Source organism: Somniosus microcephalus, chromosome 18, assembly GCF_052327205.1.
Source record: "Somniosus microcephalus isolate GS21.2 chromosome 18, FLI_Smic_1.0, whole genome shotgun sequence".
Lineage (NCBI taxonomy): Eukaryota > Metazoa > Chordata > Chondrichthyes > Squaliformes > Somniosidae > Somniosus > Somniosus microcephalus.
In genome coordinates this window covers 9,593,080-9,619,492 of record NC_141004.1, presented here as the reverse complement: position 1 = coordinate 9,619,492, position 26,413 = coordinate 9,593,080, and the positions used below count along the sequence as shown (strand labels likewise).

The window sequence follows — 26,413 nt, the reverse complement described above, 5'->3', positions numbered from 1 at the left end:
TTGATATGATCTCAACTTTACTGCAGTGAGTAATCAAAGTCTTCAGTCGTGACCCTTTCCCACTCCTTCCCCCTCTCCCGTTCTTGAATCTTTCCCACTCCTTCCCTCTTCCATTCGTGAACCTCTCACTCCTTCCCCCTCTCCCGCTCATGAACCTTTCTTACTCCTCCCTCCGAAGAGGTTCTGGGTTGCCAGCAAGGGCCACATTGTGCAGAGGAACTGATAATTCCTACAATGAATCTCTCTGCCCTCAAGAAAGAACACACAGCACAACAGTAGCGACATGAAGAGATACACAACCTTGCAAACTTGATTCTTATTGCACAAGCACCCAGCAACATGTTGATCTCCACAGATGTTATTGCCCACGTTTCCACTTATAAACTTTGCGTTAGAAATTCGACAAATCCTATAACCTTTCGATAAAAGTCAAAGGCCTAGAAATTCGGTGGGCTGCGCCACCAGTTAGCGCCTAAAGAGGGCACTCAGTGGCTTTAGCGCCACTGGCCACGCCTCCCGCGATATTTAGCTGGGGCGCTAATGGCGGCGTTAGCCTGTTGCACTGCGCCGCCACCGATGACGTCATCGGTGTGCGCAGCTCACCGCTACCGCCCCGATCTCGATATTCAGCAGCGCCCGCCTCTGTAGCGCCGTTCGCAAATCGCGCCCGGTTCACGGGGCCTTCCTGTGGCGGCAGTGGCGCAAATTAAGGTGGAGGTGCGGGGCGGCCGTTTTTTCCGGCGGCCGCCTGCCAGCACCTCTGTCCCCGGCCTCCTGATCTCCCCGCGCGGCAGTGCCGGCTGTTTTCCGAGAGCCCGGCACTTCTCCTCGGTGCCGGGCTCTTTTGCCGGCACTCGCGATCGCTCATCGCGCTGGTGCAGGCCCCTCCCCCTTAAGAATGGGAGGAAGGCCTGCAGTACCGCAGCGCGCCGTGCCGCAGCATGTGGCGCTGCAGCGCGCCGTGCCGCAGCATGTGGCGCTGCAGCACGTTGCACTGCGATATTCAGTCTCAGCGCCCTAAGAGGGACGCGGAGCGCCTCGAGCCTCGCCCCGTGTCCCTCTTGGGGCGTTCAAGCTGAATTTCCGGCGGTCACAACTGCTCCGATCGCTGCGCTAATTCCGGCGCCCAGGCGAGCTTGGCGCCCCGTTTGCGGCCCCACCGAATTTCTCCCCCAAAGAACCTATAACAAGGTGTGGGCAATGATCCCAGTTCCCATCTGTCAGATGAGCAGATTCTCAGAAAGAACCCTGGAAATCCAAGAGATTGTACATGAGTTATCAATTCCCTTACTAGAGCAAGGACTTCAAGACTCATGGGCTTAGAAAGCCTCGCCAGGGCGCCGGAAGTACCGCCCCGGAAGGAGTCGCGGCTGCCCGCCGCAAATTCAGTTTCAGCGTCCCAGACGGAAGTGCGGCGCTACTCGAGGTGCCCCGCATCCCTCTTAGGGCGCTGCAACTGAAAATCGCAGCGCAACGTGCCGCAGCGTCACACGCTGCGGCACGGCGCGCTGTGGTACTGCAGGCCTTTCTGCCCTTCTTAAAGGGGAGGGGCCTGCTGCAGTGCGCTCGAGGAGCGCGAGTGCCGGCAAAAGAGCCCGGCACCGAGGAGAAGTGCCGGGCTCTTGGGACACAGCCGGCACTCCGCGGGGGTGGGGCTCAGGAGGCCGGGGACGGTGGCGCGGAGGTGCTGGCAGGCGGCCAGCAAAAAAAATGGCCGCCCGCACCTCAGCGCCTCTACCGCCGCAGGTAGGCCCCCCTGAACCGGTCGCAAATTGTGACTGGCGTTAAAGCAGGGGGCGCTACCAAATTTCACGATCGGGGCGGTAGCGGGGCGCTGCGCACACCGGTGACGTCATCGGTAGCGGCGCAGCGCTAACAGCTAGCGCCGCCATTAGCGTCCCACTAAATTTAGCAGGAGGCGTGGCCAATGGCGTAAAACCCACTAAGTGCCCTCTTTGGGCGCTAACGGGTGGCGCAGCCCACTGAGTTTCTAGGCCGTGAACTTTACAAATGATATGCATATGGGCATGTAAAATTTCAGTAGTGCACATAGTGTGTAGTGCATCATATATTAAAATGACAGTACTGCACAGTATGTGAAACTTACAGTACAGCAGAGTTTATGAGCAGTGCTTTAAATTACAGTAATGTACCTCTATCCTTTCAACTTTTGCAGTGAAAAGTTGCAAGCTCTGATCCAACTCCTCCCTCAACCACGTAGTGCCTCTGATCATCATGCTGATTCTTCCCCTTGCAATCATCTCTTCCTTCAGTACTCCCTGTGTCAAAGCGTTCCATATTCCAACAGCACTCTGCATGAACAAATTTCTCCTAACTTAGCTCCACACTCTTCTTAGTAACAATTTTAATTTGATTCCTCCTCGTCACTAACTCTCCATGTTGAGGAAATAACCTCTCCTTACCCCATCACAAGCTTCGATTACAGGCCCTACTCCGTCAAATGCTGCCATTACAACCACCCATGTGTGTCAGCCGTGGCTCAGTGGGCAGCACCCTCGCCTCTGAGTCAGAAGGTCGTGGGTCCAGAGAATTGAGCACAAAAATCTAGGCTGACACACCAGGGCAGTGCTGAGGGAGCGCTGCACTGTCGGAGGTGCCGTCTTTTGGATGAGACGTTAAACCGAGGCCCCCGTCTGCTCTCTCACGTAAAAGGTGGATGTAAAAGATCCCATGGCACTATTTCGAAGAAGAGCAGGGGAGTTATCACCGGTGTCCTGGCCAATATTTATCCCTCAATCAACATAACAAAAAAAAAAAACAGGAAACGCTGGAAAAACTCAGCAGGCCAGGGCAGCATTAGTGGAGAGAGAAACAGAGTTAACGTTTCAGGTCGATGACCTTTCGTCAGAACTGGAAAAAAAGCAGGAAATGGAAGGCTGGGAAAAGAACAGGTCATTATCATATTGCTGTTTGTGGATTTGCTGTGCGCAAATTGGCTGCTGTGACGACACTTCAAAATGTAAAGCACTTGCCCAAAAATTGGCTGTGAAACGCTTTGGGACATCCCATGGTCATGAAAGGCGCTATACTAATGCAAGTCTTTCACCCTCACTGTACCAAAACTGCTGTTACAATAATCTGAAAGAGAAAGATAAAACTGACAATGCTGCAAATCTGTAACATACAGAAAATGCTGAAAATGTGCCGTCAATCAGCCAGCTTCTGTAAAGAGGAAAGTGTACCCGACACCAAATGGCTTTTCCTTTTTCATCTGGCATTTCAATCTCTCTTTCAACAGGCTGCACTTTTCCAGAGGAGGCTGTGTGAAGTGATGGTTTTGAAGGAGGAATAGAGGTGAAGGCATGGGGAAATGTAGAGGAGTGCGAGAGCAAACTTGCATTTATAGAACACTTTGCATGCCCTCAGAATATCCCAAAGCACTTCACAGTCAATTAACTACTTTTGAAGTCCAGTCATTGTTGTACCGCAGGAAACACACACGCCAAATTTCTCACAGTAAGCCCCACAAACAGCAATGAGATAAATGAGCAAATCATTTGTTTTCGTGATGTTAGCGGAGGAATAAATGTCGGCCAGGACACCGGGAGAACTCCCCTGCTCTCTTCTTCGAAATAGTGCCATGGGACCATCCAAAGGACGGCACCTCAAACAGTGCAGCACACCCTCAGTACTGCACTGACGTGTCAGTCTGGATTATGTCAAGACTTTGTGGCTTGAACGCACAACCTTCTGACTTAGAGGTGCGAGTGCTACCAACTGAGCCATGGTTGACAATGTTTTACTATTATATTAGATGCCATTCAGGGTGCAACCAAGGGCACCTGTAAGAAGGGTGACCACCTCACCAATTCCACACTTAGCGGTTGCTGGGAGCACAAAGATTTGGCAGTATGATCTTAGAATACCAGTGGGCAACACAGGCCTGATGTCAAATCCATGCTTCAGCAACTGTGGTTCATTAAATGGCAGGTAACTGTCCAATCAAACGTATATGCACAAGGCAAAGAGTTTCAAAGATGCTGTGACATCCCTAGTTTGGGGGCCACTAACATAGTTATAAGATATGCGCAGCATAGTCTGGTACAATGCTTGCTTCATAACCACTGAGGACGCCAGGCGGGGAGGGCAATACTGGCTGACACTATTTTACAGGTTACATACGGCTCAACTTCTAGATCACACACAGGAAACTCTCGATTTACCGGCACCTAAATAACCGGAAACCTCTGTTAACCGGCAAAATTCAGGAGTAGGTTCAGGTAAGTTTACTTCATATTAGTGGCCGTTCCTGGATCTGTGGCTGTGTAATCGGGGTTCCTGCACTTGTTGCTAAGCAACAGGGACGCTTGGTCTGTGGCCGGAGTTCCTGCACTTGTTGCTAAGCAACAGGGAAGCCTGGATTTGTTGCTGTGTACGGAGCTCTCGTACCTTTTAAACTATACCTCTCTGTAATCCGGACTTTTTGATAAACCGGCACCACGCCGGTCCCGGATAATAAAGAGTTTCCTGTACATGGAAACCATAACTGGGCTATGCCGGTGTTTATACTCAATACAAGCCTCCTCCCTCTAATTACCTCATCCACCCTGCCCCTGTACCCCTCTATTCTCCTCTCCCTCGTACAAGCGCCAAGCCTCCACTTAAACAGGATTTGCTTCAACCACTCCAAGTGGCAGCGGGTTCCACATTCTTACCACTCTCTGTGAAAAGAAATTCCTCCTGAATGATCTGATCCGTTAGCGACTGGCTTTTATTCATACCGCCCTTCTTCTGGACTCAACCACAGTTTCTCCAGCCAATCGAACCCTTTCAAAATTTTGAAGACCTCCATCAGGTCTCCTCTTAGTCTTCTTTTGTATCCTCACTATTCTCACAATCACCTCCGACCCTCACTATTCTCACAATTACCCCGACCCTCACTATTCTCACAATCACCTCCGACCCTCTCTATTCTCACAATCACCTCCGACCCTCACTATTCTCACAATCACCTCTGGCTCTCACTATTCTCACAATCACCTCTGACCCTCACTATTCTCACAATCACCTCCGACCCTCACTAATCTCACAATCACCTCAGACCCTCACTATTCTCACAATCACCTCCGGCTCTCACTATTCTCACAATCACCTCCGACCCTCACTATTCTCACAATCACCTCCGGCTCTCACTATTCTCACAATCACCTCCGACCCTCACTATTCTCACAATCACCTCCGACCCTCACTATTCTCACAACCACCCCGACCCTCACTATTCTCACAATCACCTCCGACCCTCACTATTCTCACAATCACCTCTGACCCTCACTATTCTCACAATCACCTCCGACCCTCACTAATCTCACAATCACCTCAGACCCTCACTATTCTCACAATCACCTCCGGCTCTCACTATTCTCACAATCACCTCCGACCCTCACTATTCCCACAATCACCCCGACCCTCACTATTCTCACAATCACCTCCGACCCTCACTATTCTCACAATCACCTCTGACTCTCACTGTTCTCACAATCACCTCCGGCTCTCACTATTCTCACAATCACCTCTGACCCTCACTATTCTCACAATCACCTCCGACCCTCACTATTCTCACAATCACCTCCGACCCTCACTATTCTCACAATCACCTCCGACCCTCACTATTCTCACAATCACCTCCGGCTCTCACTATTCTCACAATCACCTCCGACCCTCACTATTCTCACATTCACCTCTGACCCTCACTATTCTCACAATCACCTCCGACCCTCACTATTCTCACAATCACCTCTGACCCTCACTATTCTCACAATCACCTCAGACCCTCACTATTCTCACAATCACCTCTGACCCTCACTATTCTCACAATCACCTCAGACCCTCACTATTCTCACAATCACCTCCGACCCTCACTATTCTCACAATTACCCCTGACCCTCACTAGTCTCACAATCACCCCCGACCCCCACTATTCTCACAATTACCCCTGACCCATGCCGCTCTTACACCGTCACGACCCATGCGGATTTCACACATCCCCTACCCTCAGCAATTATGCACGAGTTCCATCCTCGCCAATTACACACTGTTCCTGCTCAAAGGACAAGAGCCCTGGGAGCAGATCGCCTGCCCACCCTCCCATTCAGGGAGCAGAACCTAGCAAAGGGGGTTCCCAAATGAATGTTTCCAATATTTGTAGGACCTCTTATCTTTGAAGAATATTAATTACACACAAGTTTTCAAAGTGATGGTCAACGTTAGAAACATGAATTGTAGAAACTTGCTCATTACCCACGGGTTCCAGCTCAGTCTGCACAGGAACTCAAGGTCAGCAGCAGCAGTAGCTTTTTTCCCCGTTCATTCTCAGGATGTGGGCATCGCTGGCAAGGCCGGCATTTATCGCCCATCCCTAGTTGCTCTGAGAAGGCGGTGGTGAGCCTTCTCCTTGAATCGCACCATCTTGGTATTCTTTGTAGTGGTTATGATACTGGACTGGAGTCACATATCGGCCAGACCGGGTAAGGACGGTAGGTTTCCTTCCCTAAAGGACATTGGTGAACCAGTTGGGTTCTTACGACAATCCGACAGCTTCATGGTCACTTTTACTGACACCAGTTTTTTATTTCTAGATTTATTTATTTATTTATTTTAAACGGATTTCAAATTCTCAGACTGCCATGCTGAGATTTGACCTTGTGTTTCTCTGGATTATCGGTGTCAAATGTTGGTTGATCACACTCCTGCGAAGCACCTTGCGACGTTTAACTACATTAAAGACGCTATATAAGGCGTTATCAACATTGAGCCACATAAGGGGATAATAGGACCGGCTTGGTCAAAGAGGTAGGTTTTAAGGAGCGTCTTAAAGGAGGAGAGAGAGGCAGAGAGGTTTAGTGAGGGAATTCCAGAGCTCATCATAGAGGAGACCAGGGGTCACAGTCTAAGGATAAGAGGTAGGCCATTTAGGACAGAGATGAGGAGGAATTTCTTCACCCAGAGAGTGGTGAACCTGTGGAATTCTCTACCACAGAAGGCAGTTGAGGCCAATTCATTAAATATATTCAAGAAGGAGTTAGATATATTTCTTAAGGCTAAAGGGATCAAGGGATATGGGAAGAAAGCAGGGACAGGGTACTGAATTTGGATGATCAGCCATGATCTCATTGAATGGCGGAGCAGGCTCGAGGGGCCGAATGGCCTACTCCTGCTCCTATCTTCTATGTTTCTATGTGTTTTGTCCACATCGCACTCTGGCCTGATTCAGACCTATTTCCCCAAGGGTGAAAGTCCTGACCCAGTCCCTGTTGGAGCCACTATACGGTATTGAAGAGCCCAAGGTGCATAATGGGTCATTGCTGTGGTCTTTGGAAAAGGACAGAAGGAGCACTTCAGACAGCAGAGGAGGGCAGGAGATTTCAGCGTCTCTCGTTTCAACAACAAAAAAATATGATCAGCTGCTTCAATTTGGACTGTTTCTTCACACCAGCTCTAAACATCACAGAGACTGGGTTGAGTTAGAGGGATGCTCACCTCAACACTCTTTCACCAAATAGTTGCTCTGGGGAGTGTGGGGGTGGGGTGGGGTGGGGTGGGGGGGGGAACAGATACAGCAGCTTCGAGCAATGCGTCTTGTTTTGGGAAATGTCACAAACGATAGGATTATTTACTAATCCGTTTTTCACACCGAGAAGTTTTCAGATTCATTTTCTGAAGGAATGCACTCAAGGTTTCTTAGACCCCCTTTAGATAAAGTAGATTTACTGCCTCAGTAAGTTCCCTTGGAGCATTAAGACCTACACTCTGGTGGCTAATACTGACGTTAATCCTGGCTAATCCCCCTTCAGTCTGTTTTACAGAGCAAGGATCACTGACGGACATTAAGTTGTTGTGGGAACGCTCGCCTGAATGCCTGACCTCTGGACTGACTCCTCACCCGCTCTCCAGTGCTTGTGGCTTTGACTGCATTATGCCATTTTCTTGAGAACAGAAGCCAAAAAAACCTCATACATTTGGTTGATTAAGCGCAATTGTGCAAAAAAAAAATATGGCAACCGGGTGAAGGGATTCTGGAACATATTTTTTAAAAATTAGTTCTCTCTCGAGTCCTTTCATAGAAAAAAAAAATGTACTTCAATCCGTGAATTATTAATGCGAAAAGAATGTCAATTTTATAGTGACTGATTTAATCAGAAGCAAAAACACATCCACTGAGATCATAAGACAAAGGGGGTTCCAACTGGAAACATTTAAAAGTCTCGCAATGTTGCGTGTGTACATTTATATGCAAGAATTCAGCAGTTTAAACTTCTCCCTCTTGTATAAGCTCTTTTCCCCCTAAAGGCGTGGGGAGGTGGGACACTCTGTCTGAGCCTGTCTGTGGCTAAAGATGTGCAGCGCTTGATCAGTCATGCAGACAGCAAGCGATTTCGCTCTGCAATTAGCTTTCTCTGCTTACACTGTATTGTGAGAGATGGGCTCGCACACACAGTACAACACTGGGATAAACACAGACCCCTCAAGGTTACAGTCATTCATATCTACTTAATGAAACAGCTGTATTTGTCGAAGATTAGAGATGCTCAAATCCACACTCGGACTCTCAAGGCTGCCGCTTCCCTTTATTTTATACCTTATTACCACAGATGGCTGAAGCCACTAAGAGGGGCTCCCAAAGGCCACCTCTACTGACCTCCTACATACAGTGTTATTTTCACATCCTTGAAAAGTCAGTGATAAACAGACATATCGTTTAGGGGGGGAAAAAGAGGAAAACAACTCCGAGGGAACGGTGGGTGAGATACTGTGCTGACGAGTTTATGTTCTTCCACTGCACGTGAGCAGCTGGATTTCTTATTAGCCGTTCCTTTCTTTTTCATTATTTGTTATTGTCCCACTTTTAATGTGCAATATTTTTTTTTTGGTGCACGGTCCCTTTAAATTTGCTGCACGGCCGCGCATGTGTGGCATCTTCTCCAGTGGCAGAAGCTGGTGAGCAGCCTGCACGGGGCCTCCTGACTGGTGCACGGCTGTGAATTTTTTTTGGGGGGGGGGGGAGTGAAACTGGTCTTTGCCAGTAGCGCGGAACGAGCTTGGGGCTAATCATCAGCAACCGATTTCCTTATCCACTGAAGCACTGGCGTAGACCAATTTCACCCCACCATCGAGTGCAAGTCAGACCTCATTACTGCAAACTCACAAGGACTCACCAGCAGATACCTCACATTGAGTAGTGACAATAAGGGCATCTACTATGATAAGGAGCAAGACACGTTGAGGCACCATATTATAAAAAGGATATTGAACCACTGAAGAAGGTGCAAAAAAGATTCACAAGGATGATACCAGAACTAAGAAGATATACTCATCAGGAAAGACTGAACAGGCTGGGGCTCTTTTCTCTAGAAAGGAGAAGGCTGAGGGGTGACCTGATGGAGGACTTTTAAGAAAGAATGAAAGACTTGCATTTATAAAGCGCCTTTCACGAACACTGGACATCCCAAAGCGCTTTACAGCTTTGATTTACTGATAATCTGTTTTAGTGATGATGGTTGAGGGATAAATATTAGCCAGGACACCGGGGAGAACTCCCCTGCTCTTCTTCAAAATAGTGCCAGGGGATCTTTTACGTCCACCTGAGGGGGCAGACGGGGCCTCGGTTTAATGTCTCATCCGAAAGACGGCACCTCCGACAGTGCAGCACTCCCTCAGCACCGCACTGGTAGCGTCAGCCTGGATTTTTGTGCTCAAGTCTCTGGAGTGGGACTTGAACCCACAACCTTCCGACTCAGAGGCGAGAGAGTGCGACCCACTGAGGGTAGATGTAGAGAAATGTTTTCACTTGTGGGAGAGACCAAAACTAGAGGTCATAAATATAAGATAGTCACTAATAGATCTATTAGGGAATTCAGTGGTAAGTGCGTGGAACTCGCTACCACAGGGAGTGGTTGAGGCAAATAGCATAGATGTATTTAAGGGGAAGCTGGATAAATACATGAGGGAGAAAGGAACAGAAGGATATGTTGATAGGGTGAAATGAAGAGGGGTGGGAGGAGGCTCGTGTGGAGCATAAATGCCAGCATAGACCAGTTGGGCCGAATGGCCTGTTTCTGTGCTGTAGACTGCTGCAGAGAGTGGGTGGTGTTCGGTACCCACAGAACTGTCCCCAGCAGGAAAGGCGGGGAGAAAACTGGAAGAAAAGTGATGGGAGAAAAGGGGAGACAAGAGTTTGGAACAAAGTTATAACGTATGTTCATTTAAAATTTAAAAAAACTGCTATTGTATTGTGAACAGGATTTAAACAAGGGTGCACATTGCTGCACGAAAGGAAAGCTTGTTTAAGACAGTGATAGTGGAATACATTTTCCCCAATTAGTAAATACTTTGTAAGGGCAATGATGACCTTTGCTCATAGCCTCCAAGTTACAGTAGTTCACCACTTTAGCTGCAAGTTTTATGGGGAACATAAAATAGACTCTCTGGAGCCTCCTTCTGTGCTTTAATTTCTATGATTCTACAAAATATAACAAGGCAGGTTAATTAGCAAAATAATATATTCATGAATTCTTTAGGAAGGGATGCCAGGAAAAATGTGAATGCTGTAAATCTGAAATTTAAAAACCGTTCAATGTTGTTAACCAACAGCTGGCTGATCAGGGTCCAAGAGAGAAAGACAGGTTAACAATTCAAGATAGGACCATTCAACAGAACTCCAAGCAACTCAGACCAACCACTGTCTATTCCCAGTGCTGTCTGTGTTTATGCTGCCGTTCAAATACACCTGAATACGCTCAATTCACCTCAGCCTATCAAATATACTCTGCGAGGATTCCTGTAACAGTATAGACTGACGGGTATACTCTGCGAGGATTCCTGTAACAGTATAGACTAACAGGTATACTCTGCGAGGATTCCTGTAACAGTATAGACTAACAGGTATACTCTGCGAGGATTCCTGTAACAGTATAGACTGACGGGTATACTCTGCGAGGATTCCTGTAACAGTATAGACTAACAGGTATACTCTGCGAGGATTCCTGTAATAGTATAGACTAACGGGTATACTCTGCGAGGATTCCTGTAACAGTATAGACTGACGGGTATACTCTGCGAGGATTCCTGTAACAGTATAGACTAACAGGTATACTCTGCGAGGATTCCTGTAACAGTATAGACTGACGGGTATACTCTGCGAGGATTCCTGTAACAGTATAGACTGACAAGTATACTCTGTGAGGATTCCTGTAACAGTATAGACTGACGGGTATACTCTGCGAGGATTCCTGTAACAGTATAGACTGACAGGTATACTCTGCGAGGATTCCTGTAACAGTATAGACTGACGGGTATACTCTGCGAGGATTCCTGTAACAGTATAGACTAACGGGTATACTCTGCGAGGATTCCTGTAACAGTATAGACTGACGGGTATACTCTGCGAGGATTCCTGTAACAGTATAGACTGACGGGTATACTCTGCGAGGATTCCTGTAACAGTATAGACTGATGGGTATACTCTGCGAGGATTCCTGTAACAGTATAGACTGACGGGTATACTCTGCGAGGATTCCTGTAACAGTATAGACTGATGGGTATACTCTGCGAGGATTCCTGTAACAGTATAGACTGACGGGTATACTCTGCGAGGATTCCTGTAACAGTATAGGCTGACAGGTATACTCTGCGAGGATTCCTGTAACAGTATAGACAGGCGGGTATACTCTGCGAGGATTCCTGTAACAGTATAGACTGACAGGTATACTCTGCGAGGTGCAGGGTGGTCTATATGCTCTGTAAAGATTTCCTTTCCCCATCTGAGGTCAGCAGAAAATGCTCTTGAACCTAATTCTCTGAAGAGGTTGCTGAAAAATAATGGACCTGGGCTCAGAGAGGAATATTCCATTTGGCGTATTTCCTCTTACCGCCCCAGAAACCACAGTGGTTCAGTGGGGAATCGCACCGTATGGCGTAGTACTGAGCCACACAAACCAGGAAGGTTCTGAGTTTCAATCGCAGTCCGTGCTGAGCTCAGTCAGGACATCAGTCGGGGTGCTGCAAATGGCCACTGTACCTCTGGGTTTGGGAGGGGAAGAAGAATCAGCCAAGGCTGCCACTCTTGACCACTATCCTGTGAGGGTACAAAGTCTGCATGGGTGGGTGCTGGATGAGGACAGACTGGGGACTTTAGTGTAGTGGTTATGTTACTGGACTAGTAATCCAGAGGAGTTCAAATCCCACCCTGGTAATTTGAGAATTTGAATTCAGTTTAAAAAGCTGGTATTAATAAAAGAGTGGCTATCGACTTGTTGTAAAAGCCCAACTGGTTCACTGACATCTGTTACTGAAGGAAGTCTATCTATCATTACCAGGTCTAGCTGATACGTGCCTCCAGTCCCACACCAACCTAGTTCATATTTAACTGTTCTCTGAATTGGTACCAAATCATGGCAATAAATGCCAGCCTTGGGCGCCCAGATCCCAGAGAATGAATGAAAAAAAAAAGCATTGTGCTGTGCTGCCATACCCTAGTCGAATAGCCTGCCAGCGCTCGCTCATCTAGGCTCCCACGAGAGATGATCACTTTCCTTGCACCTAGAGCCAACAGAAGTCCGCTTGTTCAGAAAAGAAAAGGGAGGACGGAGGGCGGAATCAAAATAAATATTAAAACATAGAAACATAGAAGATAGGAGCAGGAGTAGGCCATTCGGCCCCTCGAGCCTGCTCCGCCATTCAATGAGATCATGGCTGATCATCCACATTCAGTACCCTGTCCCTGCTTTCTCCCCATATCCCTTGATCCCTTTAGCCTTAAGAAATATATCTAACTCCTTCTTGAATATTGTTTTACCCTCTCCTATAGCAATGGAAAACAAACCCACCGTGGGGACACTTGAAACTCCTCGCGTTTAGCTCCTTCTGCGTGACCTTCTGATTACAATGTACTCAAATCTTATGCAACTGTTGAGGTTTTCAAAGTCAGACCAGAGATCAAAGCACCCGCAACGATCATCTACAAAGCAATCAATACTCGTGCAATGCCCAGCAGCAAATTGACAGCCTAAAGAGAATTATTTGATCTTTATCCACCCAGTCACTAATAGCTTCCAGCTTTGGCTCGCTACACAGGCAAGGGCCTACGATCCATCAGTTTTAAAAAGGTCCACTGCGCAAAACCCAGCGAACATACTCTGGGCGCATGGATTAAAACTATTTCACCTTGTGCAGCATTCTACACACAGCTGTTCGCCCAAAGTGCAGAAAACGGTTCAAAAATGTTAATATCCAAACACATTAGGAAAGGATTGAGTTTTACAAGCCTGGATCCTTTAGCCTTCTATTTGGCTCAGGGCTCTCACTAAGCCACGGGAGCTTCTGGGGGGGGAAAAAAGGGCCCTTTAAATCTCTGGATGCGAATTAGAATCAGGTGCGGTTCTAATGTAGAATTAGAGCCAGAACCCAATAATTAGACTGGATTTTGTGCAATCCTTTGGCTCTCTGTTTTAAATCCAAGTGGTCAAAATCCTCGTAAAGGCTACAGTATATTTCCAATCGAATTTTCTTTAAGATCAACCCATGCCAGAATGTCACAAAGGGAGGAGGACGGCTGCCTTTAACTGGCACAGACTTGTCTTCCCTGCTCCTCAAAAATATGGCAGGCTTCCATTTCTTCCACCCCCCCACCACACCGCAGCTGTGCACCCCAGCTCGTGGCACCTTCCTGTTGTCAAACCTGTGCCCAGGCCCCCAGCTAGACCGATCTTCATCCAGCCGCTGAGAGAGGTACAATAGCAATGCTGGGGAGCTTTTCCCTCCCTCGGGAAGAGTTCAGCAGCAGGGTCACTGTCCCGTTTGCATGTGTTGTCATTGTCGCCAACACAAACGAAATGCGTCACCTCTCGACCAGTCTTTTGCCCTTAATTGACGTTACAATTGTAGAATTTTACAGCACAGAAGGAGGCCATTCGGCCCATCATGCCTGTGTTGGGTCTTTGAAAGAGCTGTCCAATTAGTCCCACTCCCACCCCACCCCACCCCCCCCGCCCCGCTCTTTCCCCAGAGCCCTGCAGATTTTCTCCCCTTCAGGTATTTATCCAATTCCCTTTTGAAAGTTACTACTGAATCTGCTTCCACCGCCCTTTCAGGCAGCGCGTTCCAGATCACAACAACTCGCTGCGTAAAAAGAAATTCTCATCTCCCCCTCTGGTTCTTTTGCCAATCACGCTATGTGAAGATCGACGCTCGTTGCTGTCATTTCATCGGCAGCACTGAAACAAGCAGGTCGGCGTCGCTGTGAAATCGGCAGACAGAGGAATGCATGCAACAAATTAAGCGATCACACGCTACTATTCGCCGAGCAGAATTTCAAGGCTAGGAGGTTGGAGTCACAGAAGTAACTGCGTCGCAGCAAATGCTTGGTTCACGTTTTTGAGCCGCAAACGCATTTCAACGCCGTGCGAATAATTCTACTTATTCTGCTCTCGAACATCTCAGCTGCGCAGCCAAACAGAAAGTCAAGGTTTGTCAAATTAAATCTTTCCTGATGTGTTCGGACGCTGCCCACGTTTTACCCAAGTTTTGCACTCCGCAAAAATAACCAAGCGGGAATATTGCACAAGGCAAAATAGTTTAATGAAAGCCCTGAAGAGTATTTGTGCTGGCATTTCGGGCGGTGAAACTTTAAAGCTGATGGATGGCTAGGTGCTTGCCTGCGTCGCACAAACTCAAGCTGGAAGCTATTAGTGGCTGGATGGATAAAGATCAAATAATTCTCTTTAGACTATCAATTTGCTGTTGGTCATTGCGTGGGATGGGGAGGGGAGGAGGTGGTGGTGGTGGTGGTGGGGGAGGGCAGAGTCCAACTTAATCCGAGACACAGGTGCTGGCAACCCTATTGATGCTGAGCCCCAGCTCCCGCTGTGACCACCACGCAGCGGATTATTGCACCTGCTCCAAAAATAAGGCACATCATGCAAAGGATTTGTGACTCGCAGCGAGTACAAGGAAAAAAAAAAATCACCACTGAAATGGATGGTTGGCTCCAGCAGTAGCACGAAAGCAGCTCTGCTTCCTCGATACAGTTTCACAGCTGGGTTAACTAAGCACCTTGTAACCACGTGCAGACAAAATCCTTTTCATCCAAAACAGTTGCAGCGACGGGAGTTTAGCTGTTAAGTCACTGATCAACTCTCTGGAAATGTCCAGCTGCATCCATTCCTGTCTTTTCCACAGAAGCGATTCCAAAAACCAATTGGCGAGACAGCTACAAGGCCGGCTGAATACACTGAGGCAAATACAAATCCGCCTTGTGTTAGGGAGCTACTGTGGAAGACAATCCCGAAACTAAGAAAGGGGCTCAGTAATCATGCCAATGCTATAATCGATTGCAACCAACCTTCGTAAATCATGAAAATTTACAGCGCAGAAAGGGGCCATTCGGCCCACTGCTCCTGGGCTGGCTCTCACTTAGTTCCAGTCCCTTGCCTTTTCACCATACTCTTTTAAATAATTCCTGTTCATATATTTATCCACTTCCCTTTTAAAAGCTAATGCGATTCGGTTTCATGCCCGAATAACCCTCTGTAAAAAGATTCTCCAGGTCTCTCCCTTCATTTGGCAATTGCCGTAAAATTTTGCCCTCTGGTTACCGATTCATTGACTAGTGGAAATAGTTTTCGCCAATTTACCTCATCAAAATCCCTCATAATTTTAAATACCTCAGTCATGTCTCCTTCACTGTTCTAATGAAAAGCGGCCCAGTTTCTCCTCATAACTAAAGCCTCTATCCCTGGTATTACCATAGTGAATCTCTTCTGCACCATCGCCAGGGCCTTGCCATCCATCCTAAACATTGTTGCCCACAACCGGACAGCCTTGGATCCCATACACTCTTTTTTTTAAATTAGCTTGTTCAACTTGTCCTGAAAAATTTAAAGATTTGTGTATCTGAGCCCCTAAATCTCTCTGCCCCTCACTCCTTTTAAAGTTTTACCATTTTGTGTGCATGTCCTTTCTTCATTTTTTCCTCTCAAAATTTGTACGGTCAGATTCCTCCGCTTTAAATTTCATCCAACATCCATCTGCCAAATTTACCAGCCTGTCTAAGTTCTCCTGAAGTCACTTTTAGTCCTCTTCATAGTTAAGCAAGTTTCCTATTTTTGTGTCCTCTGCAAATGTTGAAACTGTGCCCCCTCAACCGAGTCCAGATCGTTGATATAAGAACATAACATAAGAACATAAGAAATCGAAGCAGGAGTCGGCCACTTGGCCCCTCAAGTCTACACCGCCATTCAATGAGATCATGGCTGATCATCGACCTCATCTCCACTTTCCTGCACTATCCCCATATCCCTTGATCCCATTAATATTCAAAAATCTATCGATCTCTGTCTTGAATATACTCAACGACTGAGCCGCCACAGCCCTCTGGGGTAGAGAATTCCAAAGATTCACCACCACCTGAGTGAAGAAAGTTCTCCTCATCTCAGTCCTAAATGGCCGGCCCCTTATTCTGAGACTGTGACCCCTGGTTCTAGACTCCCCAGCCAGGGGAAACATCCTCCCTGCATCAACCCGGTCAAGCCCTGTAAGAATTTTGTATGTTTCAATGAGATCACCTCTCATTCTTCTAAACTCCAGAGAATATAGGCCTAGTCTACTCAATCTCTCCTCATAGGACAATCCCCCCATCCCAGGAACCAGTCTGGTGAACCTTTGTTGCACTCCCTCTATGGCAAGTATATCCTTCCTTAGGTAAGGAGACCAAAACTGTACACAATACTCCAGGTGTGGTCTCACCAGGGCCCTATATAATTGCAGTAAGATGTCTTTACTCTTGTACTCAAATCCTCTTGTAATAAAGGCCAACATACCATTTCTTTTCCTGATTGCTTGCTGTACCTGCATGTTAACTTTCAGTGATTCGTATACAAGGACACTCAGGTCCCTCTGAACACCAACATTTCCCAATCGCTCACCATTTAAAAAATACTCTGCTGTTCTATTTTTCCTACCGAAGTGGATAACTTCACATTTCTCCACATTATATTCCATTTACCATGTTCTTGCCCACTCACTTAGCCTGTCTATATCCCCTTGAAACCTCTTTGCATCCTCCTCACAACTTACATTCCCACCCAGCTTTGTTTCATCAGCAAACTTGGATATATTACATTTGACCCCCTCATCCAAATCATTGATGTAGATTGTGAATAGCTGAGGCCCAAGCACTGATCCTTGCGGTACCCCACTAGTTACAGCCTGCCAACCCAAAAATAACCCGTTTATTCCTACTCTCTGTTTTCTGCATCCATTATCTCTACATACTTTTTGAAGATTTTAGTCTGTTTTATGTCTCTCACGAGTTTACTCTCATGTTCTATTTTCCCTTTCTTTATCAATCTTGGTCCTCCTTTGCTGAATTCTAAAATCCTCCCAATCCTCAGGCTTACTACTCTTTTTGGAAACATTATAAACCTCTTCCTTTGATCTAACACTATCTTTAACTTCTCTTGTTAGCCACGGTTGGACCACTTTTCCTGTGTAGTTTTTGTGCCTTAAAGGAATGTATATTTGTTGTAAATTATGTATTAATTCTTTAAATGCTTGCCATTGCTTTTCTACCATCGTACCTTTTAATGCAGTTTCCCAATCTACCTTAGCCAACTCGCCTCTCATACCTACGTAGTTTGCTTTGTTTAGATTTAACGAAATCAGTTTCAAACTCAATATAAAATTCTATCTTATTATGATCACTACAAGGTTATTAATTAACCCTTTCTCGTTGCACAATACTAGATCTAAAATAGCCTGTTCCCTGGTTGGTTCCTCAACATACTGATCTAGAAAGCTATCTTGCATACATTCCATGAATTCGTCCTCCACACTATTACTGCAAATTTGGTTTGCCCAGTCTATATGTAGATTAAAGTCCCCCATGATCACTGTATTACCCTTGTTACATGTGACTCTAATTTCCTGATTTATACTCTGCCCTACATTACAACTACTGTTTGGGAGCCTATAAACAACTCCCACCAATATTTTCTGCCCCTTGCTGTTTCTTAGCTCCACCCAAACTGATTCTACTTCCTGATTTTCGGAGCTAAGATCCTTTCTCTCCACTGTCTTTATCCCATCCTTTATTATCAGGGCTACCCCTCCTCCTTTTCCATTTTGCCTATTTCTTCTAAAAGTTAAGTATCCTGGAATATTTAGTTCCCAACCTTGGCCACATTGCAACCACATCTTCGTAATAGCTATTAGATCAAACCTATTAGTTTCTATCTGCGCTATTAATTCATCTATTTTGTTGCGAATGCTTTGTGCCTTCAGATATCGTGCCTTTAGCTTTGACTTACAGGAAACTCTCGTTTAAATGGCACCTAAATATTCGGAATTCTCTATTAACCGGCAAAATTCATACTCCGAAAACAACACCTCAATAACCGGAAATGTTGCCGAGTCCGGGTCTCCCACGGTGGCCGAGTTAGTCAGTGGGGGTAGTTCTCCAAACTGCCACTACTCGGCTTCTTGGCGCTGTCGGAAGTCCGAACACCCCAATAACAGGAGTCTGACTCTCCCGCGCTGCTGGTAGTCTCTTCCAATCCGCCAATTACTGTATACTGCACATTTCTTGATTTTTTAAAATTTTTGTTTGTTCAAAATAGCCTCGATAGATAACCCTCTCTGTCATCCGGAATTTTTAATCAACCGGCACCATCCCGGTCCCATCGGTGCCGGATACCAAAGAGTTTCCTGTATTTCTATTTTTCCCTGGTGTCACCTTAGTCACTGATGCCTTATTACCTTTGTTACTCTCTATTTTCCCAACTGAACAGCTCCCTCTTTCCCCAGTACTGGTGCCAGTGCCCCATGAGCTGAAACCCCTTCCTCCCACACCACAGTTTGTACCACGCATTTAAACCTGTAATCTGTTTGTCCCTATGTTAATTTGCGCGTGGCTCAGTAACAATCCAAAGATTATTATCTTTGAGGTTCTGCTTTTTAATTTGGATCCTAGCTCCTCAAACTCCCTCAGCAGAACCGCATTCCTAGTTCTATCTATGTCGTGTGGACCATGACAATGGGATCCTCCCCCTCCCACTCCAAGTTCTCCTCCAGCCACGAGGAAATGTCTTTAACCCTGGCACCAGGCACCTTCGGAACTCTCGGTCGTGGCTGCAGAGAACAGTATCTATCCCCCTGACTATACTGTCCCCTGCCACAACTACAGTCCCTTTCACTCCCCCCACTTGAATGGTCTCCTGTACCATGGTGCCATGGTCAGCTCATCCATCCTGCAGGCTTTTCCCTCATCCACACAGGCAGCAAGAACCTCATACCTGTTGGACAAGGGCAAAGGCTGAGGCTCCTCCAGTGCTGCACTTGGGGTCCCCTTACCTGCCCGATTTGCAGTCACACCCTCCTGTCCCTGACCACGAACCAGACCTGTACCACTACCTAGCCTAAGGGGTGTGACTGCCTCCTGGATCAAAGTGTCCAGGTAACTCTCCCCATCCCTGATGCCCCGCAATGTCTGTACCTCAAAAGCTGAAGTTCCTCAAGATTCAGGCACTTACTGCAAACGTGCTTGTCCGGGATCACAGTGCTCTCCACAAACTCCCACATGCTGCAGTTGTGGCACGCCGCCTGCACTGCCATCTCTATAGGACCTTGTTTTATTTAATTAAATGTAATTACATTTGTAATTAGGTAACTTAGTTTACAGTGTAGTTTCTTGGCTATTTACTTGATCTAGATTAAGTTAAGGGTACTGAAATTAAACATCTACTTGTAACACAAAGCACTACAAGTAGTGGAGGCAAAAAGCAGCAACTCCTTCCCCCTCTTCACCAAATTCCCAGTCTTCCAAATAAAACACTGTTTAAGTACACTCTGCTTTAATCCTGCTCTGTGCAGACCAGATATATATTGAGAAGACCAATGGTCCTAACATTGACCAGTGAATGACCCCACTGGCTATCTCCCTTCAATCTGAAAGACATCCTTTAAAACACTGGTTTCCATCCTTTAACCAAATTACTACCCGTAATGCCACTTTCTCTTCAATACCATGTGCCTTCATTTATCAATAAGCCTCCCATGTGGCACTTTAACAAATGCCTTTTCAAAATCCATATAAACAACCACCACACATTTCCTTCATTTTCCATTATTTTTCTAAGAGACCCATGTTAGGCTGACTGGTCTATAGTTACCCAGTCAATCCCTGTCTCTTTGTCTATGTAGTTAGTGTACAGAAGCTACAAACCCTGTAACAGGATACAGGGACTAGTCGCCTAGGTTCCACTCTCTGGAATTTCCTCCCTAAACCCCTCACCATGTCCTCCTCCCTCTCCTCCTTTAAGACTCTCCTTCAGACCCACCTTTCCCTTCCTACTCGCTCCTACTTTGCCTTGACATCTATTTTCCTCACACTTGGGGAACTTTTCTGTATTAATGTATGTAGCTTTTGGTGTTGATCACCCATAATGAAGGGGAGTTTGCATAGTCAATAAAGTATTTGGAAAATGGTTAAAAGTGGTTAAACCAACTCAATGTATTCATGACTGCTCAGAGAACCCTACTCTCTCCGCCTACAAGCTTGCACTAAACTAACAAAAGAAACTTCACTGACAGATCAAACATATTTCCACATTGGATTTGGCCCATAGTCAATCCCTCAAATCAGTAGCCCTTCTTCTCAGGCAGTCCCTCGGAACCGAGGATGACTTGCTTCCACATTAAAAATGAGTTCTCAGGTGACTGATGAGTCCAATGCGGGACCTACAGTCTCTGTCACAGGTGGGGCAGACGGAGGTTGAAGGGGCGGGTGGGTGGGGTGCTTGGGTTGACGTGCGCTCCTTGCGCTGCCTGGGCTTGGCTTCCGCTTGCTCCCGGCGAAGAGACTCGAGGTGCTCAGCGCCTTCCCGGATGCTTCTCCTCCACTTTCTGCGGTCTTGGGCCAGGGTTTCCCAGGTGTCGGTGGGGATGTTACACTTTTTCAAGGAGGCTTTGAGGGTGTCCTTGAAGCGTTTCCTCTGCCCACCTGGGGCTCTCTTGCCGTGCCGGAGCTCCGAGTAAAGCGCTTGTTTTGGGAGTCTCGTATCGGGCATGCGGACAATGTGACCCGTCCATCGGTGCTGATAGAGCATGGTCAAAGCTTCGATGTTGGGGATGTTGGCCTGAGCAAGAACACTGACGTTGGTGCGCCTATCCTGCCAATGGATTTGCAGGATCTTGCGGAGGCAGCGTTGGTGGTACCTCTCCAGTGCTTTGAGGTGCCTGCTGTACACGGTCCATGTCTGAGGCATACAGCAGGGCGGGTATCACTGCTGTTCTGTAGACCTCCACATGGCAACACAATGTACCAGCAAAGCCAGAAGATTGTAAGAAACATCAGGGATGAGAAAAGCCCATTGGGACCACCAAAGCTCCCATCAACTCTGCAATCACTGCATCTTATTGCAGTTATTCCAAATACCCCAACCTGACAAATTACGCAAAGGGTAAGAAATGTTTGGAATAAAGAACCTCTTCCCCAATATCCGCCCTGTATTTGCTTTCCACAAACATCTTCTGGTGCTATAGAAATGCAAGTCTTTCTTTCTTTCTACCTTAAAGTGCTAACCTGGGTTTACGTTACCTATCCTGTTTAATATTTTAAGTACTATATCTATTATCGCTGAAGTGATTGACCGAGCTACCAGTAACCACTTATAGTTTTACAGTTACTTGGAAGTGTTTAGAAGGTAAAGGAACAAAGAAAAAGCTAGCAAGCAGAGTTTGCTTTCTGTCAGCGTCTAGGTGTAATGTGACAATGGTAAGCTCGAATAAACAGATTTACGTGGATCAAAAACTGGGTTTCACACATCGTCAATGGTCCATTGTGTCAGCCGTGGCTCAGTGGATAGCACTCACATCTCAGAATCAGAAGGTGGCAGGTTCAATACCCACTCCGGATACTTGAGCGCAAAATCCAGGCCAACACTCCAGTTCCGAGGGAGTGGTGCACTGTTGGAGGTGCCGTCTTTCGGATGAGATGTTCAAACTGAGGCCCCGTCTGCTCTCTCGGGTGGATGTAAAAGATCCCATGACACTATTTTGAAGAAGAGAAGCAAGGGAGTTCTCCCCGGTGTACTGACCAATATTAATCCCTCAACCTACATCATTGAAACAGATAATCTGGTAATTATCACATTGTGGGATCTTGCTGTGTGCAAATTGGCCGCCATATTTCCTACATCACAGCTGTGACTACACTTAAAAAGTACTTAATTGGCTGTAAAGCGTTTCAGGACGTCCTGAAGTCGTGAAAGGTGCTATAGAAATGCAGGTCTTTCTTTTTGTGTGTTCCACAAATCGAGAGTGGCAAAGTTAATGGCAAATAAAGGTGGTACATTATTGCTGCACTGCACTGATAACGCCAATACCTTGCACCACCACCTTACATACTTCTGATGCTGACAAGGATAATAGATCTCCGGCCTCTTACCAAGTACAACTAAAGACGACTGTTCAAAGGACAAAGCACACAGCATGCTGCCTCGGATACGATTCCAACTTGCGGAAGACTCGGACCTTTCGTACAATACCAGTTTGAATCACTTGGAATCAATATCCAGAACTGAATTGAACTGTTAATGCGATTTTTTGCCTCGAACAAGGTGTGTGCATTGTGTGTCTGTGACTGACGATGTTCAGTGTAGAAAAAGGATGAATCAATGGAGAACATCCAGTGACAGCAGAAAGCATTCCCAAAGAATGATTAAACCACAGAGGTTCCCAGGACAGGAGGCCATTCGGCCCAATCAGTCCCATGCCAGCTCTTTGCTGGAGCAATCCAAAACCAATCCTGCTGCCCTGCTCTCCCCCAGGAGGCCTGTATTTCCCTCTGCTTTAAATATTTATCCACTTTTCCCGTAGAATCATAGAGAGGGGCAATGTAGTGCAGAGTGTCCCCTGCGATAATCTGTAGAAACAAGTACAGAACACTCTACAGGAAAAAAACACTTCAATTACTTCATTAAATAAACTCAAAATAAAACAAAATAAACCCTTCAGCTTACAGCAATGACAAAACAGCCTCCTCTCAGCAAACTGCTGCTATAATCTGCAATTAAAACACTGCTGAGCAAGATTAATTTATCCCAAGTGCCTCAATTTAAAGTGTGCAATATAAGGTGTGACTGCCTCCCTCCATCTCAACCTGGTTGGCTTGCAACTGGGACACATGGAATCGCACACACGAAACACTGACAGTTCAGTTTCTGAATTGTCCCATTAAGCTGCAATTGCCAGTCTTGTGCCTTTTAAAATAATAGCGACATTTAATCTGAATAAAACGACGGCAGGATGTTATAGCTACGGTTACAAATCCTGGCAACGTGTTGCATCCCTGCTACATAAGGAAACATCTCGCACTACACCCCAGTCTATCTTTCCATTGCCCAAACTTTCCTTCGCTGTAGCCTAAGTGAAATTGTTTTTTTGAACCAATGCCAACAGCAAGACTGTGAGGCCATTCCGTGTACTGACAGCTGGCGTCCACTCTAATGAGCCACTGTCGCCAAGAGAAAAAAAAATGTAAAATTAAAACAACACATAATAAACAACAAAAGATACGACAGAGCAACTTCAGGCCAATGATCCAGCGGAAGAGATCAAGTGGCCGTTCATGACAACATTGGAACGGCTTGATTAGATTACGCAGCAGTAATCATTCCCATGTATCCCGTTATTGTATACTTAATTTCCCGAAGGAATGCGTATCTTGAGCGCTTTATGCACGACGCCAATAATACTGCTATGAATAATTATCATTTGTATAAATTGCGTTTTAGGAATGGATTCCTAACATGCAGATGCAATTTTATGGAAAACAGGTTGAAGTTGTAACGGGAAGTTCACGGAGAGTTCACATTCTCCTCTCTCTGTACATTGAGGATGATCCAAATTCATAAAGTAGGTCCAGTGGTAAAGGTAAATCCCGTTCCGTAGATCTGGTTTTAAAGTTGATCCTGAATTCGGAGTTATGAAGCCTGTGTGGTTCTGCGTGCACACCTTACGAATAAGAAACTCCTATCGGACAATCTACCACCTCAATGTCTGCAATAAGATACTTTTAATAATTTCAACGATGTGCTCTTTCATATCTTGGAAGCTCCCCGAGTGAGTCCCTGACTCACCTTGCCCAACCAGCTCAAATCCCGCCTCGGGAATCTAAATCCCTGGCCCTTGGTATCGGGGGTAACAACCCTTCCTATGTGCCTCTGAAACAGGTCCTGTAACGTAGCATAACCCAACAACACATGGAATCTTTACTCAATTCGATAAAAATCTTTACATAAAAAAATTATAGAAACTATCCCGACTCCATGGCCTCTGTGTGCTGGATGCCCTCAAACTGGCCCCTGCAGAGTTTTGTCTTAAGAGAATTTTAAAAAAAATCCCACACATACCAACAGTTTACAAAGTTTTTTTTTAAAAAAGGAAAAAGTTCCAGAATGCGTCACAATGGATAAAAGCTTTCATAAATCTTGACCTGACTTTCCCCACTGACGCTGTAAAGGTGGAAGTGCTGCACAATAGGTCAGTGGAGTTAATAGCGTAGTTTTAGTCCGCTCGAATAGCTCGAGACTGACACCTGCTGGATGGTGCACAAACTTTCAGCAATGTCGCAGAATGAGGAAGGAGATTCTGTGCACATTTCAGGAGACTTTGCATTAAGAACTCTCGTTTCATTTCCTGCTTCCTAACTACTTAATCCATGCATTGCAAATAGCAAGCCTGTAGATATTTTTTTAATGATCTTGAAGGCAAGTTAATGTCTGGGCTAAAAGGGTTAAATTATGAGGACAGGTTGCATAGACTGGGCTTGTATTCCCTTGCGTATAGAAGATTAAGGGGTGTTTAAGGTGATTAAAGGATTTGATCGGGTAAATAGAGAGAAACTATTTCCTCTTGTGGGGGAGTCCAGAACAAGGGGGCATAACCTTAAAATTAGAGCCAGGCCGTTCAGGGCTGATGTCAGGAAGCACTTCTTCACACAAAGGGTAGTGGAAATCTGGAACTCTCTCCCTCACAAAAAGCTGCTGAGTCTGGGGGTCAATAGAAATATTCAAAACTGAGATTGACATGTTTTTGTTAGGCAAGGGTATTAAGGGTTACGGAACCAAGGTGGGTAGATGGAGTTAAGATACAGATCAGCCGTGATCGAATTGAATGGTGGAATAGGATGGAAGGAGCTGAATGTCCTCCTCCTGTTCCTAAGTGATTAAAAATAATGGGAAGCAGACAATAAGAACACTTCCATACTTATCGCGGAAGGCGCTGAACTACACAGAGCTAAAAGAGCCAATTAAAGGTACAACTTTACCAAAGCGTGCTCCCAAGAGGGAGCCTTGCCCATTGGCAGCATAGTCACTGTTGTAAAGTAATGTAGGAAAACGTGGCCGCCTTTGTGCACAGCAAGCTCCCACAGACAGCAATTAAATAAATCACCATGTCGTATGTTTTAGTGATGTTGATTTAGGGATAAATATTGGCCAGAACACTGGGAGAACTCCCCTGCTCTTCTTCAAATAGTGCTGTGGGATCTTTTATGTCCACCCTAGAGGGCAGTGGGCCCTTGTTTTAATGTCGCATCCAAAAGACGACACCTCCGACAGCGCAGCACTCCCTCAGTATTGCACTAGGAGTGTCGGCCTGGATTATGTGCTCAAGTCTCTGGAGTGAGACTGGATCCTAGAACCTTCTGACACAGAGGCAATCCAAGGCCGATGCAAAAGCGAATTAAACATCTTCCAATATGCTGCAGTTTCAGGGCTCATAGGAACATAAGGAGGCCATTCAGCCCCTCGAGCCTGTTCCGCCATTCAATGAGATCATGGCTGATCTGTGACCTAACTCCATATACCCTACCCCACCTTTGGCCCATATCCCTTAATACCTTTGGTTAACAGAAATCTATCAATCTACGATTTAAAATTAATTGGTCTAGCATCAATTGCCATTTGCGGAAGAGAGACCCAAACTTCTACCACCCTTTGTGTGTAGAAGTGTTTCCTAATTTCACTCCTAAAAGGTCTGGCTCTAATTTTTAGACTGTGCTCCCTCATCCTAGAATCCCCAACCAGCGGAAATAGTTTCTCTCTATCGACCCTATCAGTTGCCCTTAATATCTTAAGCTCCCCTGAGCCATTGGGATCAGGAAGATCCCAGGTTCGATTCTCAAGCTATGCTGAGTGAGCTGATCTCAACTAGGATGGTGGTGAGGGTGCTGCAAGTGGCCTCAATGCTCCCGAGTTAGGAAGGGTGAAGGGAAGGGGGAAAGTATGGCCAAAGAGGTAAGTTTTAGGAAAGATTTTGAAGGATGGGAGAAATGCAGCAAGGTAAAGTGTTTCAGGAGAAAGTTCCTGCCAGCAGAGATGTAATGGCTGAAAGATCAGCC

General features: G+C 46.2%; 1 protein-coding gene across 14 annotated transcripts in view; it reads right to left on the bottom strand.

Moving 5' to 3' along the window:
• Positions 1 to 26,413, bottom strand: part of LOC147105014 (suppressor of tumorigenicity 7 protein homolog) — a 179,296-nt gene that overhangs the window by 30,100 nt on the left and 122,783 nt on the right. For 9 of the 14 annotated variants that reach the window (XR_015081668.1, XM_086011016.1, XM_086011025.1 and 6 more), the window contains one exon: positions 2,154 to 2,312. The exons of the other annotated variants lie outside the window; for them this stretch is intronic. Coding sequence is in view for 8 of the 9 variants with exons in the window: in XM_086011016.1 (XP_085867142.1) it covers positions 2,154 to 2,312 (159 nt within the window). In the remaining variant the exon portion in view is untranslated. The remainder of the gene's footprint in view (positions 1 to 2,153; positions 2,313 to 26,413) is intronic. 14 annotated transcript variants of the gene reach the window in all.